At 41.8% G+C, this 12702-nt stretch overlaps 1 protein-coding gene across 6 annotated transcripts in view; it reads left to right on the forward strand.

Moving 5' to 3' along the window:
* Nucleotides 1–12702, forward strand: part of Ctnnd2 (catenin delta 2) — an 851684-nt gene that overhangs the window by 458994 nt on the left and 379988 nt on the right. For all 6 annotated transcript variants that reach the window (XM_031360311.1, XM_031360312.1, XM_031360309.1 and 3 more), the window contains one exon: nt 204–376. In XM_031360311.1, the coding sequence (XP_031216171.1) occupies nt 204–376 (173 nt within the window). The remainder of the gene's footprint in view (nt 1–203; nt 377–12702) is intronic.

The following is a 12702-nucleotide window of genomic DNA, read 5'->3' on the forward strand; positions in this document are numbered from 1 at the left end:
AAGAAAAAGAAAAAGAAGAAGAAGAAAAATCTCATCTGAGAGTTGGAGCTGAATTATATCGTCATTTTAGTTCTCAGAATTCAAAGCATAGATGGCTAGAATCATGTGCATGTGATAATTCTAGGCTACTCTCAATAAATAATACATGTCATTTCTGCTTCACTGAGACTGTCACTGACTGTTCTAAATGACTTTCATCCCAGGGCCCAGCCTGCTCTCCCAGAGTGCACTTCAGCTCAATTCCAAACCTGAAGGGTCTTTCCAGTATCCGGCCAGCTACCATAGCAACCAGACCCTGGCCCTGGGTGACACAGCCCCTTCTCAGCTCCCAGCACGCAGCACGCAAGCCCGAGCTGCCAGCCAGAGCTTCAGCCAGGTAAGGGTCTTTGCTCTTTGTGTGGGTGCAGAATCAGAGCGGCACAAGGAACATGGGGTCCAGGTGGTTTTTGTGGGAGTGTCATACAACTTATAAAAGGTCCTTTGCTGTGTGTGAAGGAAAGAAATGACAAAATATTAATGGAGAGTAATACAAAATGAAAAACATTTTTTAGGTATGTCTGTGAGTCGCTAACCTTGTATCTCTGTTGTGTGTATTTAGCTGTATGAATATGCAAATGGCATGCAGTTACCATACTTACGTCTGTCTGTGTTATTAGTACATCAGACATTCTGAACTTCTGAATTTACCTGGTGAAAAGAAAATAGTTTTTATTCTTAAAAGTCATGCAATTATTCTTTGAAGTTAATCCTATCAAGGAGCAGTGTAAACTCTTAATCAAGTGTGTAGAATTAGACTATAGATAATTGTATTAAGTTTAGGAATAGTTACACTTTGTCAAGTTAGATTTTGAAATATTGCCTCAGTTTGTTTTTTTTTAAGGCATGAGAGTATTTTTATAAATTCAGTGAACAAATTCATTATCTGTAGTTTCAACTCAGAAGCAACCAGGTCTAATGCATGGGGGTGTTAATGCACAGAGAGGGTATACACACACACACACACACACAGATGCACACAGAAACATACACACACACATTCTCCTTTAAAAACTTTTATGCCACCTAGATGAAAATTGTGTGTGTGTGTGTGTGTGTGTGTGTGTGTGTAACATTTTTGTTTTTATGACTTGGATGTAGTACATAGGATATATTCAATCAATCCACCAGAATTCATATATTTGAGGGTTATCTTCTTTAATGAAATTTTGTGCATATTTCCAGCTGCAGAAGATATTCTGAATTCTATGCTTTGGATTCTGGAATGAAGGTCTGACCACTCCCAACTTTGAAATGAGGATGGTGTTAATTTCTTAGGTGCTTACTAAGTACCACATTTACCAAGAACCCTTCCCAACTCCCAGGACCCATTGCTGAGTTCTCTAAGTCTCCATCCCATCTCTCTTACTGATTTCCTGAGAGGTGCTTGAAAGCAGGCGCTCCTCTATGTAGCAGTAGGAGCTTGTAGGCCATGTGTACCTAGGTAATGTAGGCAGAGAGATTTGGATTAGAACGGCCTAGTATAGCCACTACAGCAATCAAGTGACACTGAGCATTTCTTTTCTTAAAGTTACATCATTCTGATCACTTTATTTAAAAATGGCTTCTTTCCTCAAGCAACTGCCTTGCCAGCTGTGGTTTTGTAAATGTTACCTTCTAGTGTGCTGGGCTATAACAACACAGATAAAAGAGAATTGTAAAGCAGTTCATGGACTTGAATGCACGCCTGTCTCTCTGCCTCCCATGAATGTTCCATCAGAGCTACATTGTAAAGGTGTCACAGCTATGTATTTGGAGTTACCAGAGATGTGGTTTGAACACATCAATGAACGCAAAGTGCACACGATATAACTTTAGCAGGAGTTAAATGTTGGAGAGTAGAGAGGTAGGATCAAGATGTCTGAAGACTCCCACCAAGCTCTGATGGACTAATGCACTTTTTCCAGTTGAGATAGGAGTTGACCAACTCAACTTTAAATAGCCCAATGTTTGTTAGTGATTAGAAACATGGCAAACTCCAGCTATGTGTTGTAGATGAGCATCTGATACACCGAATATACCATAGGACCTGTAACTTCAAAGTAATAGCATAGAAATGCTTGAACCAAAAAACTAACAATTTAACCAAACAGTGGAAACCTTTGGAAATAGAGCATCCATGTCCCATTTCAATGGCATCTCATTCAGATCCATTGGTTTTACAAAGCCCATGTGAAATATTCTTGCCAATATCCTAAACACTGTTACATCTCTCCAGGAGAGATTAATTTTGTGAATGTCTTGTTGTCATCAAATGCTACATGGGCTAGTAAGCCCAAAATGTGGCTAATGGATAAGAAGCTGAGTAAGATCAATGACTAACTGAAAAAATAATTCTAAAATGATATCAGTGGTTCCTGTCTAGCCCACAAATCACATCCCCTTGGGAATATGCAGTAGCATCATGAACTTCTAAGATGCTGGTTTCAATTCTTAGAAAGACTCTAGTTTACCCCGTACCCTGGGACTTCACTGAGTGACCATTACCAAATTCTCCAGGAGGCATTGGAGATGGGTGGGAACTGCAGTGTTTCCATCTCAGCATCTCATTGGTCACAGGTACTGCTATTAGACAGTTCTCTACTTACCGTCTTTCCCCATGTACTTAGTCTACTACTCATTGATTATTCATTGATTTGTCAGGACATTTAACTGTGCCTGGCAGAGTAGTGAGCCTGTATTCTTAGGATGATGAAGTATGGAAAATGGACATGGCCCTGGTCCTCAGGGAGCCTTTATTTTAGCAGTGAGCATGAAAATTAGGAAACCAACCCATGAAATAAGCAAAGTGCATAGACTGTATTCGTAATATATTAGATTGTGATGTTTAATATAATAATGATTATGCTATATAGATAACTAGATTATGACATATAACATATTCATAATATATTAGATTTATAATATATTAAAAGGTAATGGTCACTGAGAGAAGGACTTGGACAGAGAATAAGATGATATTCAGAGAGGAAAATAAAATACTGTTGTCTTTAGTTAGGACTTTACTGCTGTGAACAGACACCATGACCAAGGCAAGTCTTATAAAGTGCAACATTTAATTGGGGCTGCCTTACAGGTTCAGAAGTCTAGTCCATTATCATCAAGGTGGGAGCATGGCAGAGTCCAAACAGGCATGATGCAGGAGATGCTGAGAGTTCTGAAGGCTGCTAAGAGAATACTGGCTTCCAGGCAGCTAGGTGGAAGGTTTTAAGCCCACACCTACTCCAACAAGACCACACCTCCTAATAGTGCCACTCCCTGGGCCAAGCATATAGGAACCATTACAACTATGGAACATTTTAAAGGAGAGGTTTGGGTAAGGACACATCAGAGAGGCTCCTGGCTGTCTGTGTGTTTACCCAGTACCCTGGGACTTCGCTGAGTGACCATTACCAAATATATACTTACTTCGCTGAGTGAGCATAATGGTGTCCAACTGGAGTTACCTGGTGTATTAACAAAACAACACATAAGGCGGGGCCGCCAGAGCAAGGTTTAGGGATTTGCAAACTGACTGGAAACTTAATGGATCATTGGTAGGACTCACCTTTGAGTGCAGTGAGAAGTCAGTAAAGAGTCCCAAGCAGAGCATGACAGTACACAGAAGGATTGTCCTGGCAGATATTGTTGCATAAAAGGCTCCCCTTAGTTTGATTCAATGCAGAGCTTCACCTCCAGAAATCATTTCCACCCCTGCAGTAACCAGCCCAGGATGTACCAAATTCTACCCTGCTCAGCCAGAACCAGAGAGAGTCACCACAATGATACTATACCAGTATCTGGGTAGGTTGAAGAGTAAGGAGTTAGGTAGCCTCCAGGTTTTGCTTGCTTCCATGAATGCAGAATTTCCTGTGTATTACTTGAAATGCTGTATGCATAACTTATAGTAGAAAAGAACCACTCTGAAAATGATTTTTTCTCATAACTAAACATAGTATCATCCAACAAGCCACTCCTCAAATCAACAAAATATATGAGGAATATGAAATTACGTATCAGTGGACACAAGCCTGGAAGTGGTATTGGAGCTGAGAGGGTTTTACTTTTGTTTTTTTATTTTTAAGCTGTTCACATGTTTCTGGGAAGGAGTAAAGTATGCTATGCTAATCCTAGGAAATGGCCTTCAGGAAACTGAGAATTATATGACATTCATATGAAGTGAAACTGCACAATAGTGGACATTGCAGAAGAACAGCAAGCTTTTCTTTCTTTTTTTTAAATTGGTTATTTTATTTATTTACATTCCCAATGTTATCCTCCTTCCTGGTTTCCCCTCTATCAACCCCCTGTCCCATTCCCCTCCCCCTGTTTCTATGAGGGTGTTCCCCACTCATTCACTCCCTGCCTCATCACCCTAGTATTCCTGTATACTGGGGCATGAAGCTTCCACTGGACCAAGGACCTCTCCTCCCATTGATGCTCAACAAGGCCATCCTCTGCTACATATGCAGCCGGAGCCATGGGTCCCTCCATGTGTACACTTTGGTTGGTGATTTAGTCCCTGGGAGCTCTGGGGGGTCTGATTGGTTGATATTGTTGTTTTTCCTATGGGGTTGCAAACCCCTTCAGCTTCCTCAGTCCTTGTGAGCAAGCTTTTCTACTGACTTCATGTCTTAAAAGTCATTAAGTATACTATATCATAATTATAACTATGTCAATGTTCGTGTCTCCTGAAGGCAGACAACATCATCAGACCTTGGCACTTAGATGGCTACTTTATGAGTGGTAGGAAGGTAGACCATAAACGGGCATACAGTACAGAGGGGAAGAAAGTTTCTAATAGTTAGCCATCGTATTGATCTCCGCATGGGGAGGGCCACTCTCACTTCCTTAATTATAAAATAATTCTTCTTGAAGTAATACTGGTACTGTAATTGAAATAGCAAAATTGCAGGTAACATCTCACTGACAAATTCAACTTACTGAAAAAAGTATGGTAATCCCACGGATTTCCATAGCATACTTTAGTTCTTCCTAGAAACATCTGAATAGCTTAAAAAATAAATCAGAGTTCCAATACCACTATTCGAGGGTGTGTCCACAGGTATGTAATGGCGGTACATTCAGAAAACACAGCTTTGCATAGATATAGATGCCATGTAGAATCCACAGAATGCACCCAGCATGGGGCATTCAAGGGAGGGAGCATGTTGTTTTATGTGGTTTTCTTGGCATATCTGTGGGGTTCTGGCAGCAGGGTTCTCTCTCTCTCTCTCTCTCTCTCTCTCTCTCTCTCTCTCTGTCTCTCTCTCTCTGTCTCTCTCTCTCTATCTATCTATCTCTCTTTCTATCTCTATCTCTCTCCCAGATAGTTTTAAAATGCTCTCTCCTTGTAAGTCTGCATCCTCGCTTTGCTTTCAAGTCTCCCCCCACCCCATTTTCTCTCTCTAGCATAAACATGTTTAGTCTGGCTTTGACAATCGAAGCATTTTGTATTGCAAGGAGTGTATATTTGTGTTCCAAGCTTACGCTCCCTTTTCTGTGCAAATATTTAGATTATTAAAGTTGTACTGACAGAGCTTCATGCCGAAGTGAAAGTTTCATGGCTATATTTTTTTGCCAGTGTTCATGTAGACTTTAAGAAGATCTGCCACCAGGATACCTTTCCTATGTATTATTTACAATAACTGTCTGTAGGGTGTAGGGTCTTTGTATCCTTGTATTGTGTTTTCTTCTTCCCTTTTCTTTCTATTGGAACTTACAGAAATGGCTCTACATGAATACTTAGTAGAATTTTAATGCTTGGCATCCCCTTTCTGCATTGGTAGGGGCAGGAGGCTTGCAGGATCTCTGAGTACCCATGAGGTGTGTTCTGCCTGTCCCTCCTCCTCTTCCACACCTTCTTCTTGCACCTTCTCCTCTCTCCTCTGTCCTCTCCTTCTCCCTTCTCCTTCTCCTCCCTTCACTACTTTCCATGATTTTTGGACCTTCAGGGAAAGAGGAAGCAATAAGGGGTGTCTCTGAGATGATGCGCAAGATGATTCTTGGTCTTTTGGCCCTTTGTCTGAGGGGAAGATCTATATTCATTTTTTCAGTAAAGTTGAATTTGTCATTGAGATGTTACCCGAAATTTTACTAGCCCTTCCTTTCCCAGTGATGATCACCACCTTGGCAGTTAATGCCTTCGGGGACAATACAGGCCCTGTGCATAAGAGCTGTCTCTTCTCTTTATGTTATTTATCAGTTTTTATCAAAGCCAGTACTCCTCAAGAGAATGGCTAGACAAGCATCACATCATTTGGCTTGACTGTTTCCAAAATCAAATCTTTCTAGCAGGACCAGGATTTTTGTTCCCTTGAAGTTAAAGGTTGGCATCCCCTTCTATAGACCGGTGTAGAGGAAAAGTTGTCTGTCTCCTGTGAACGTGACAATAATGCAGAAGCAAATTTGTTACAATCCAGAAATTAAATCCAGGGGACATAGCTTATTTGGACATGTAAATGTATCCTCCTGAGCTACATTCTCTACAATAATTCAGTGAAATCATTTGGTAAAAAACTGAAGGGTTGGCAATTTCTTCCTGTTTGAAAGGTGAGAGAGAGAACGGCTTTGTCCATACTTGTATGAATTCCTGAGTTCTACATACATGTATCCTGAGAAAGCAGAATGATTTCTCTGAGGCTTCAGTCGACACAGAACTGATGTTACTAAATCATCTTAATGGTTCTCAGTGAGAAATCAGTGTCTCCAGAGCTGTCACTGCAGTGTCTGTCCTTCATCCCAGCTTCCCCGAGTCACTGGAAGAGTACACGCCAGTCACTTTCTCTCTCACCATGTTGTCATTATTTAGACCACACTGTGTTTAGATAGTTCCTACAAATGCCAGACCCTGGCCTTCCTGATGCAAGCCATGGCCACATTCCTGCACCTCTCTTGACAGCCCAGAGGTGGAAGCTCTGCTTCCTTTGAAATGTGCTCTCTGTCCTTTACTGACCATGACTCTGTTCCTACCCAGAAGCACTTCTGCCAGCCGAGACTGAGTCAGCACCATTCAGAAAGGTCTTCATAGGGGATACCTTAAGTGACAGAGCTTCCCCTGTGTTCACATAACCACGGGAAACTGAGAAAGGGCAAAATATGCATAAAAAGGAGACTTCAGACTAATGGCTATTCAAGAAGTTCACTCATCTTGGGAAGTCACCAGTTAGTGACTTCAGTTGTCCATTCCTGAATTCACTGCACTAGCTGCCTAGCATCCTGAGAAAACATCGCTCCTCTCACAGAGCTGGAGCCCTGCTGACTGCTTCAGCAAACTTGGCAAGTCTCAATTTGTCCTCACAAGGACTGTCATAAATGAGGGACCTGTTTTATACGATGTGGTTTCATTTAGGGCCAGGGTTTGCTCATTACTGGAACTCAAGATTCCTAAGGACACGTTGGCTGTGAGGTCACGAGAGCTGGCTGTAAGCCCTGGGATTTTTCTGGGGACACTTGCTCCACTTAGTGACTTGTGCAGGTTGCTAGTGACCTGATGCACCAAGCTTGAGCTCTGTGATTAAAGCCTGTTTGGAAGCTATGTGTGCATTGCCTGCCTTCCAGATCCAATTATATTTCTGTAGTGATTGGAAAATATATCCTTTATGAAGCAGTTCTATCATAGAGGCATGAATCCATAGTAAAATTACATAAAAGGTCACAATAAGCAAATGAGTACCCCCCCCACACACACCACACACACACACACCACATACCACACATACCACACACATACCATACACATACACACACCACACACATACACACACACTACACACACATACCACACACACATACACTTCACACACACCACACACACTACACACATACACCACACACACATACACACATATACAAACAAAAGTGGAACATAGAATGTATAACTTAAGTATATCCTAAGTCTGTCCCAACCAAAACTTACATACAAAGACATGATACATTTGTTTTATAAAAGCATTTATGAGTTTATGGTTTCTATTCTCCTTGAGAATTTTCTAACAATAACAAGATAAAACAGGACTACACAGAACATTTCCCCCCAGCTCCAGCCTGTTCAGTCAGATCACTGACTTGACAGCTACTCCCTTCTGAGTTCCAAAGAAGCAGATTCCTACCTTCTCAGGGACAAAGGGACATTTGTTCTGGGACTGATCTGAGGAACTAGGAAGGAAGAGCACAGATTTCTGCCAGCATACAGAACCATGACCATGGACACATTAGGGCCCGTTTTGTTCCAAGTTATTGTGAAAAATATTTTGTGTTGTTATTCTTCTTTAGGGGCCTCTTCAACAATGACACATTTCTTCCCATTCTCTTTGCTTATAAATGCTTAAATGTCACTACAGAAAGGAGTCTAGACCTCAATTTTTAAACAGTTTTTTTTTTGTTGTTGTTCCTGAAATCTAATTTGAAAAGTAGACTTACAATTTTCTTGTATGAACTTATGTTTGAGGTACAGGTGAACCCCTAGGTGAGGGGATTAAGTTCTATGCATCTACTGTATGTTTTTTTAATTCAACAATGAGCTATAATAAGCTATTCTATGAATCATGAAGTAGACTTAAACTGCAGCCTTATGTCTCCCAAACTGGCCAAGAGGCACTAAATGAATTTATACAGTGAAACAGAAGCAAATGCGTGCTCCCAGATTCCCATTTTTTGTGCAAATGATGAGCTGTTCTTCGACATTTATTACTCCATCAGCCACTGTGATGGACCACAGCATCCCTGGACCATTTATTATGAGATACAGATGAGTTGGTGCAGCTGTGCAGCCCAATAAGTTAGGCCCTGGTTACATGTGGCTGTGTAAATTGGGATTAATCATGTGCACGCTAAATCCAGAGCTTCCGTTGACAAGCAGCATTTGAGGCCCTCAATGAGCCTGTCTGTCTAGTGAGTGCTAAATTGGGACATGCCAGTTTGGGATATTACCAGGCCTAAAGCAAGTGGATGGAGCCATGCTGCTCAACAGGTACCAATAAGGCTGGCATCGTGAGAATGCCGAGCGAGAGGGTTGTTTAAACACACAGAAACAACAGCCTGGGTTAAATTTGTGTTTTAGTACACACTCAATAACACTACTGACTGCCTCAGAGACAACATAAAATATTACTACTTCTTTCTCCTTCCCCTTTTTCTTGTTAAAAATTCTATAAACTTTTTGCCAAGATTCTCCTATATGTCTGTTTTTGACTTGGACACCTTGGCTTTTTCTTTTTTATCAAAATGTCTAGAGGTAATGTGGCATTTTCCAAAACTTCTACAGATTTGGGAACCATTTATGGAACATTTGTAGATGTTAATATTCAACATAATCAGTATTCTCAAACTATGCTTTCCAGCAGATAAAAAAAAATAGGAAAAGAAAAAGAAAAGCTGGCTAGGTTTTTACAAACCATAGCTTTCCTGGGATACATATACATCAAATACATAAATATTGAGTAATTATTCTATTTATTGGTAAATTAGCTTATTAATTAAATTAGTTCCTATTAAATTATTTTTTCAAATTTTCTATACAAGTAGACTGTATTTACATTTTTTCCACTGTTCCCACTCCATGTTCTAACTCCTACATCTCAAATGTTCGACTTCCTCTTCTTTAATTATAAGTAAAAACGCATACATACATACACGCACACACATGGCAAATTCCACCTAGTGGTGCTTACACGTACATGTCGGATAACCACTTGGGATTGAATTTGCAGGGAGCTCATCCTAGGAGAGAGTGAAGCCTCCCTCTCTCCGCAGTCTTGTCTTAGTAGCTCTTCATCTAGGGGCTTGGCATTGTGAGATTTCCACCATCCACACTGATATATTGGGATGTCAACTTTGTGTGATTGTTTTGCAGATCAGGTTTAGACAGCCATATTGTGGAGATTTCACAGGTGTAGCTTCTCTGTCATATCAAAGACACTATCTCCCAGCAGATGTCCTATCTAGTCCTCTGGCTCTTACAGACTTACCACCCGTCTCTAGCAATGACCCTGGGGCCTTAAATAGAAGGGCTGCTTCACCAAGTGGGACTAGGCATAACCCAGTCCTTTGTCTATGTATTTTGATTAGTTGTAGATCTCTATACTAGCTTCCATTAAGAAATTCATACTTGCGCACAGTGTTTTACAGTCATATACCTTTCCCACCCTCACCGATATTTGTCCCGTCCCCTTCCCAGATCCAACTTCATCTCTGTCCTCTTCTCGTTTGTTTGAAACTCAACCCAACCAGTCCAGTCAGTACCACTCGTATGAGTGTAAATGTAGGGTCATCTACTGGGGCATGGCCAACCTACCAGGGTTATACCCCAGAAGAACACAGATTCTCCATCCTTCACTAAGAATTACCTTTTGGGATACTGTCCCATTCATGCTGGGTCTGACTTGATCTTATTAAGGTCTTGTGCAGGCAGTCACAGCCTCTGTGAGTTACTATTGGAATGGCCCTGTTGTGTCTAGAAGACACTATCACATAACTCTCTTCCCTGTTCTCTGACTTATAATCTTTCCGTTCCTTCTTCCATGATGTTCCTGAGTTTTGAGAGGAGGTGGTGGAAAACAGTTCAGGGCCGAGCAGATCAAAAATCACTTATTCTTTGCATTGTGACCAATTATATAATTTCTGTATCAGCCTCCATTCACTGCTACAGTGACAGCTGCATTTAAATTAGGTACAGTTATCATTATTCATTAAAAAAGAGTGCCCTCTCTAATGTCATTGTTAATGTAATAGAAGGCCATTATTAGTGTCATAGAAGACTGAGTTTATAGTAAGCAGGGGACTCTCTATTCTTAATGTTTCCACCATTATCTTCCTGTGTGAGGCTGCCCCATCACTCGATAGCCAGATATGAAGTTGTAGAGATTGTAGTCAACAATGAACAGAGTGAAGCCTCAGAGGGAAAGTGTCTGCATGCTTGTCAGAATTTTTAGGATCAGTACCATCTACCTCCCTCGACAGATTGTTACCAGTCCCAGGACCCACTTCAGACCCCAGAACCAGATGGTCTGCCATTTTTGGTTCTCAAAGTTTGGTGGAGACTTCAAGCACCTAGAGAGCTTGTCCAAACAGAGGTAGCTTGGCCTCCACCAGGGATTCTGCTCTACTCTAGGCAGTGATGATGTTGCTTGGAAACCACAACTCTGAGAACCGGCTCTCATGTGTGTTGGGCTCTCATCAGAATCTGCCGGGAAGCTGGCTCACTTACCTGATGCTTGGGTGCCACTGTCGAAGGCTCTGAGTTAAATGTTTAGGGTGAATCTTAGCTATTGCAATATTTTTTAGAAGCTCCCTGGCAATTTTTACCTACAATTTGGTTTCAGAAGCCCAGTGTCTTATGGTGCTGTTAAGGGAGAAACTCCAAGCTTCTCAGTTTGATGTTAGGCCATAGCTATGGGATTCAGGAAGACACAGGAGTTCTCCAGAGCTTGTACATTCCTAAAACTCTCAAGGCCAAAACCTCAGACCAAATTTATGAATCACTCCTTCACTGATTCAGCAAACGCTATGGCAGTCTCTCTGTGGATCAGGCCCTGTTGTGGTTGCTGGAGAGATTCCTTTGAGCAATCTCATGGAGCTTGCATCCTTCTCCTACTGGTAATCTTAAAATAATTCCTGTTCAGGTTGGAATACGTAATGTACTTATGAAAATTATATTAAACATACACATTATATGTAAACAAATGTGTATGGTAGAAATGCACACATATACCTTCCACAGAGAGTGTCTCTCAACAAATAGTTGTATTCTCATACAAAGCTGTGCTGTGTGTGTGTGTGTGTGTGCGTGCATGGACATGTTGTGCCCATGTTGGGGTCAGAAGACGGTCACTCTGTATTCTGTACACCCCCCCCCCAAATAAAAAACCCAAGGTCTCTCATTTGTCTTGAACTCTTCAAAAGAAGCTGCTACACTGGTTGTCCAGTAACAGCCTGACTCTCTGCCTCCCTAGTCAAGTGTAGCACTAACCCCATTTGCCCCCTTAAATGTGGGTGCCAGGGATCAGGCTGGACTCCTCAAGCTTAGGAGACAAGATTTTACCAAGATGTCTCCCCAAGTCCCAACTTGTTCTCAATTCAGAATCTTGATGCTTCCTGGGTACCATCCTCACTGACATCCTCAGCGTGGCTCCAGACAATTTGGAATGCAGTGTGTGTGCAGATCAGGTGCCCAGCCACCCACTTGCCAAATACCATCCCAAAGGGCAGAGGCACAACGGAAGTTTCCTGTGGAGAACATCTATCTGCTCTCCACCCCCCCACCCCCCCACCCCCGCCTTCCCTTCACCTCCTTGCTCTCTTCCCAGCCCAACCAGCATTCTTCTTTCCAAAACCTTCCTTTCCAGCTTCTCTCTCACACCAGTGTGAAATGCTACTAGCTTTTCACACCAGGGACTCCCCCAGACCCTTTCTCCAGTCCTGGGTGAGGTCTGGAGAATGAAGACCTTCTGCCCAGAAGGAGCTAACAACTCAGTACTTTCATTCTAATGCAGATTTGTCTCTGAGCAAGATTCAAGGAAATTGCCTTCTCCTACTGTGCACTTTCTAACTCCACCCCAGCCCTGGTCTTTTGTGTTCTTGAAAGTAAAGGAAAGCAACTGTCTTTCAGTTGGAAGACACAACAGCAGGGGTGTTGTACTGAGCCGTCTAGAGTACACTTTTAATATCCAGAAAAGGAAGCATTTTTAG

This window comes from Mastomys coucha, unplaced genomic scaffold (assembly GCF_008632895.1).
Source record: "Mastomys coucha isolate ucsf_1 unplaced genomic scaffold, UCSF_Mcou_1 pScaffold8, whole genome shotgun sequence".
Classification (NCBI taxonomy): Eukaryota; Metazoa; Chordata; class Mammalia; order Rodentia; family Muridae; genus Mastomys; species Mastomys coucha.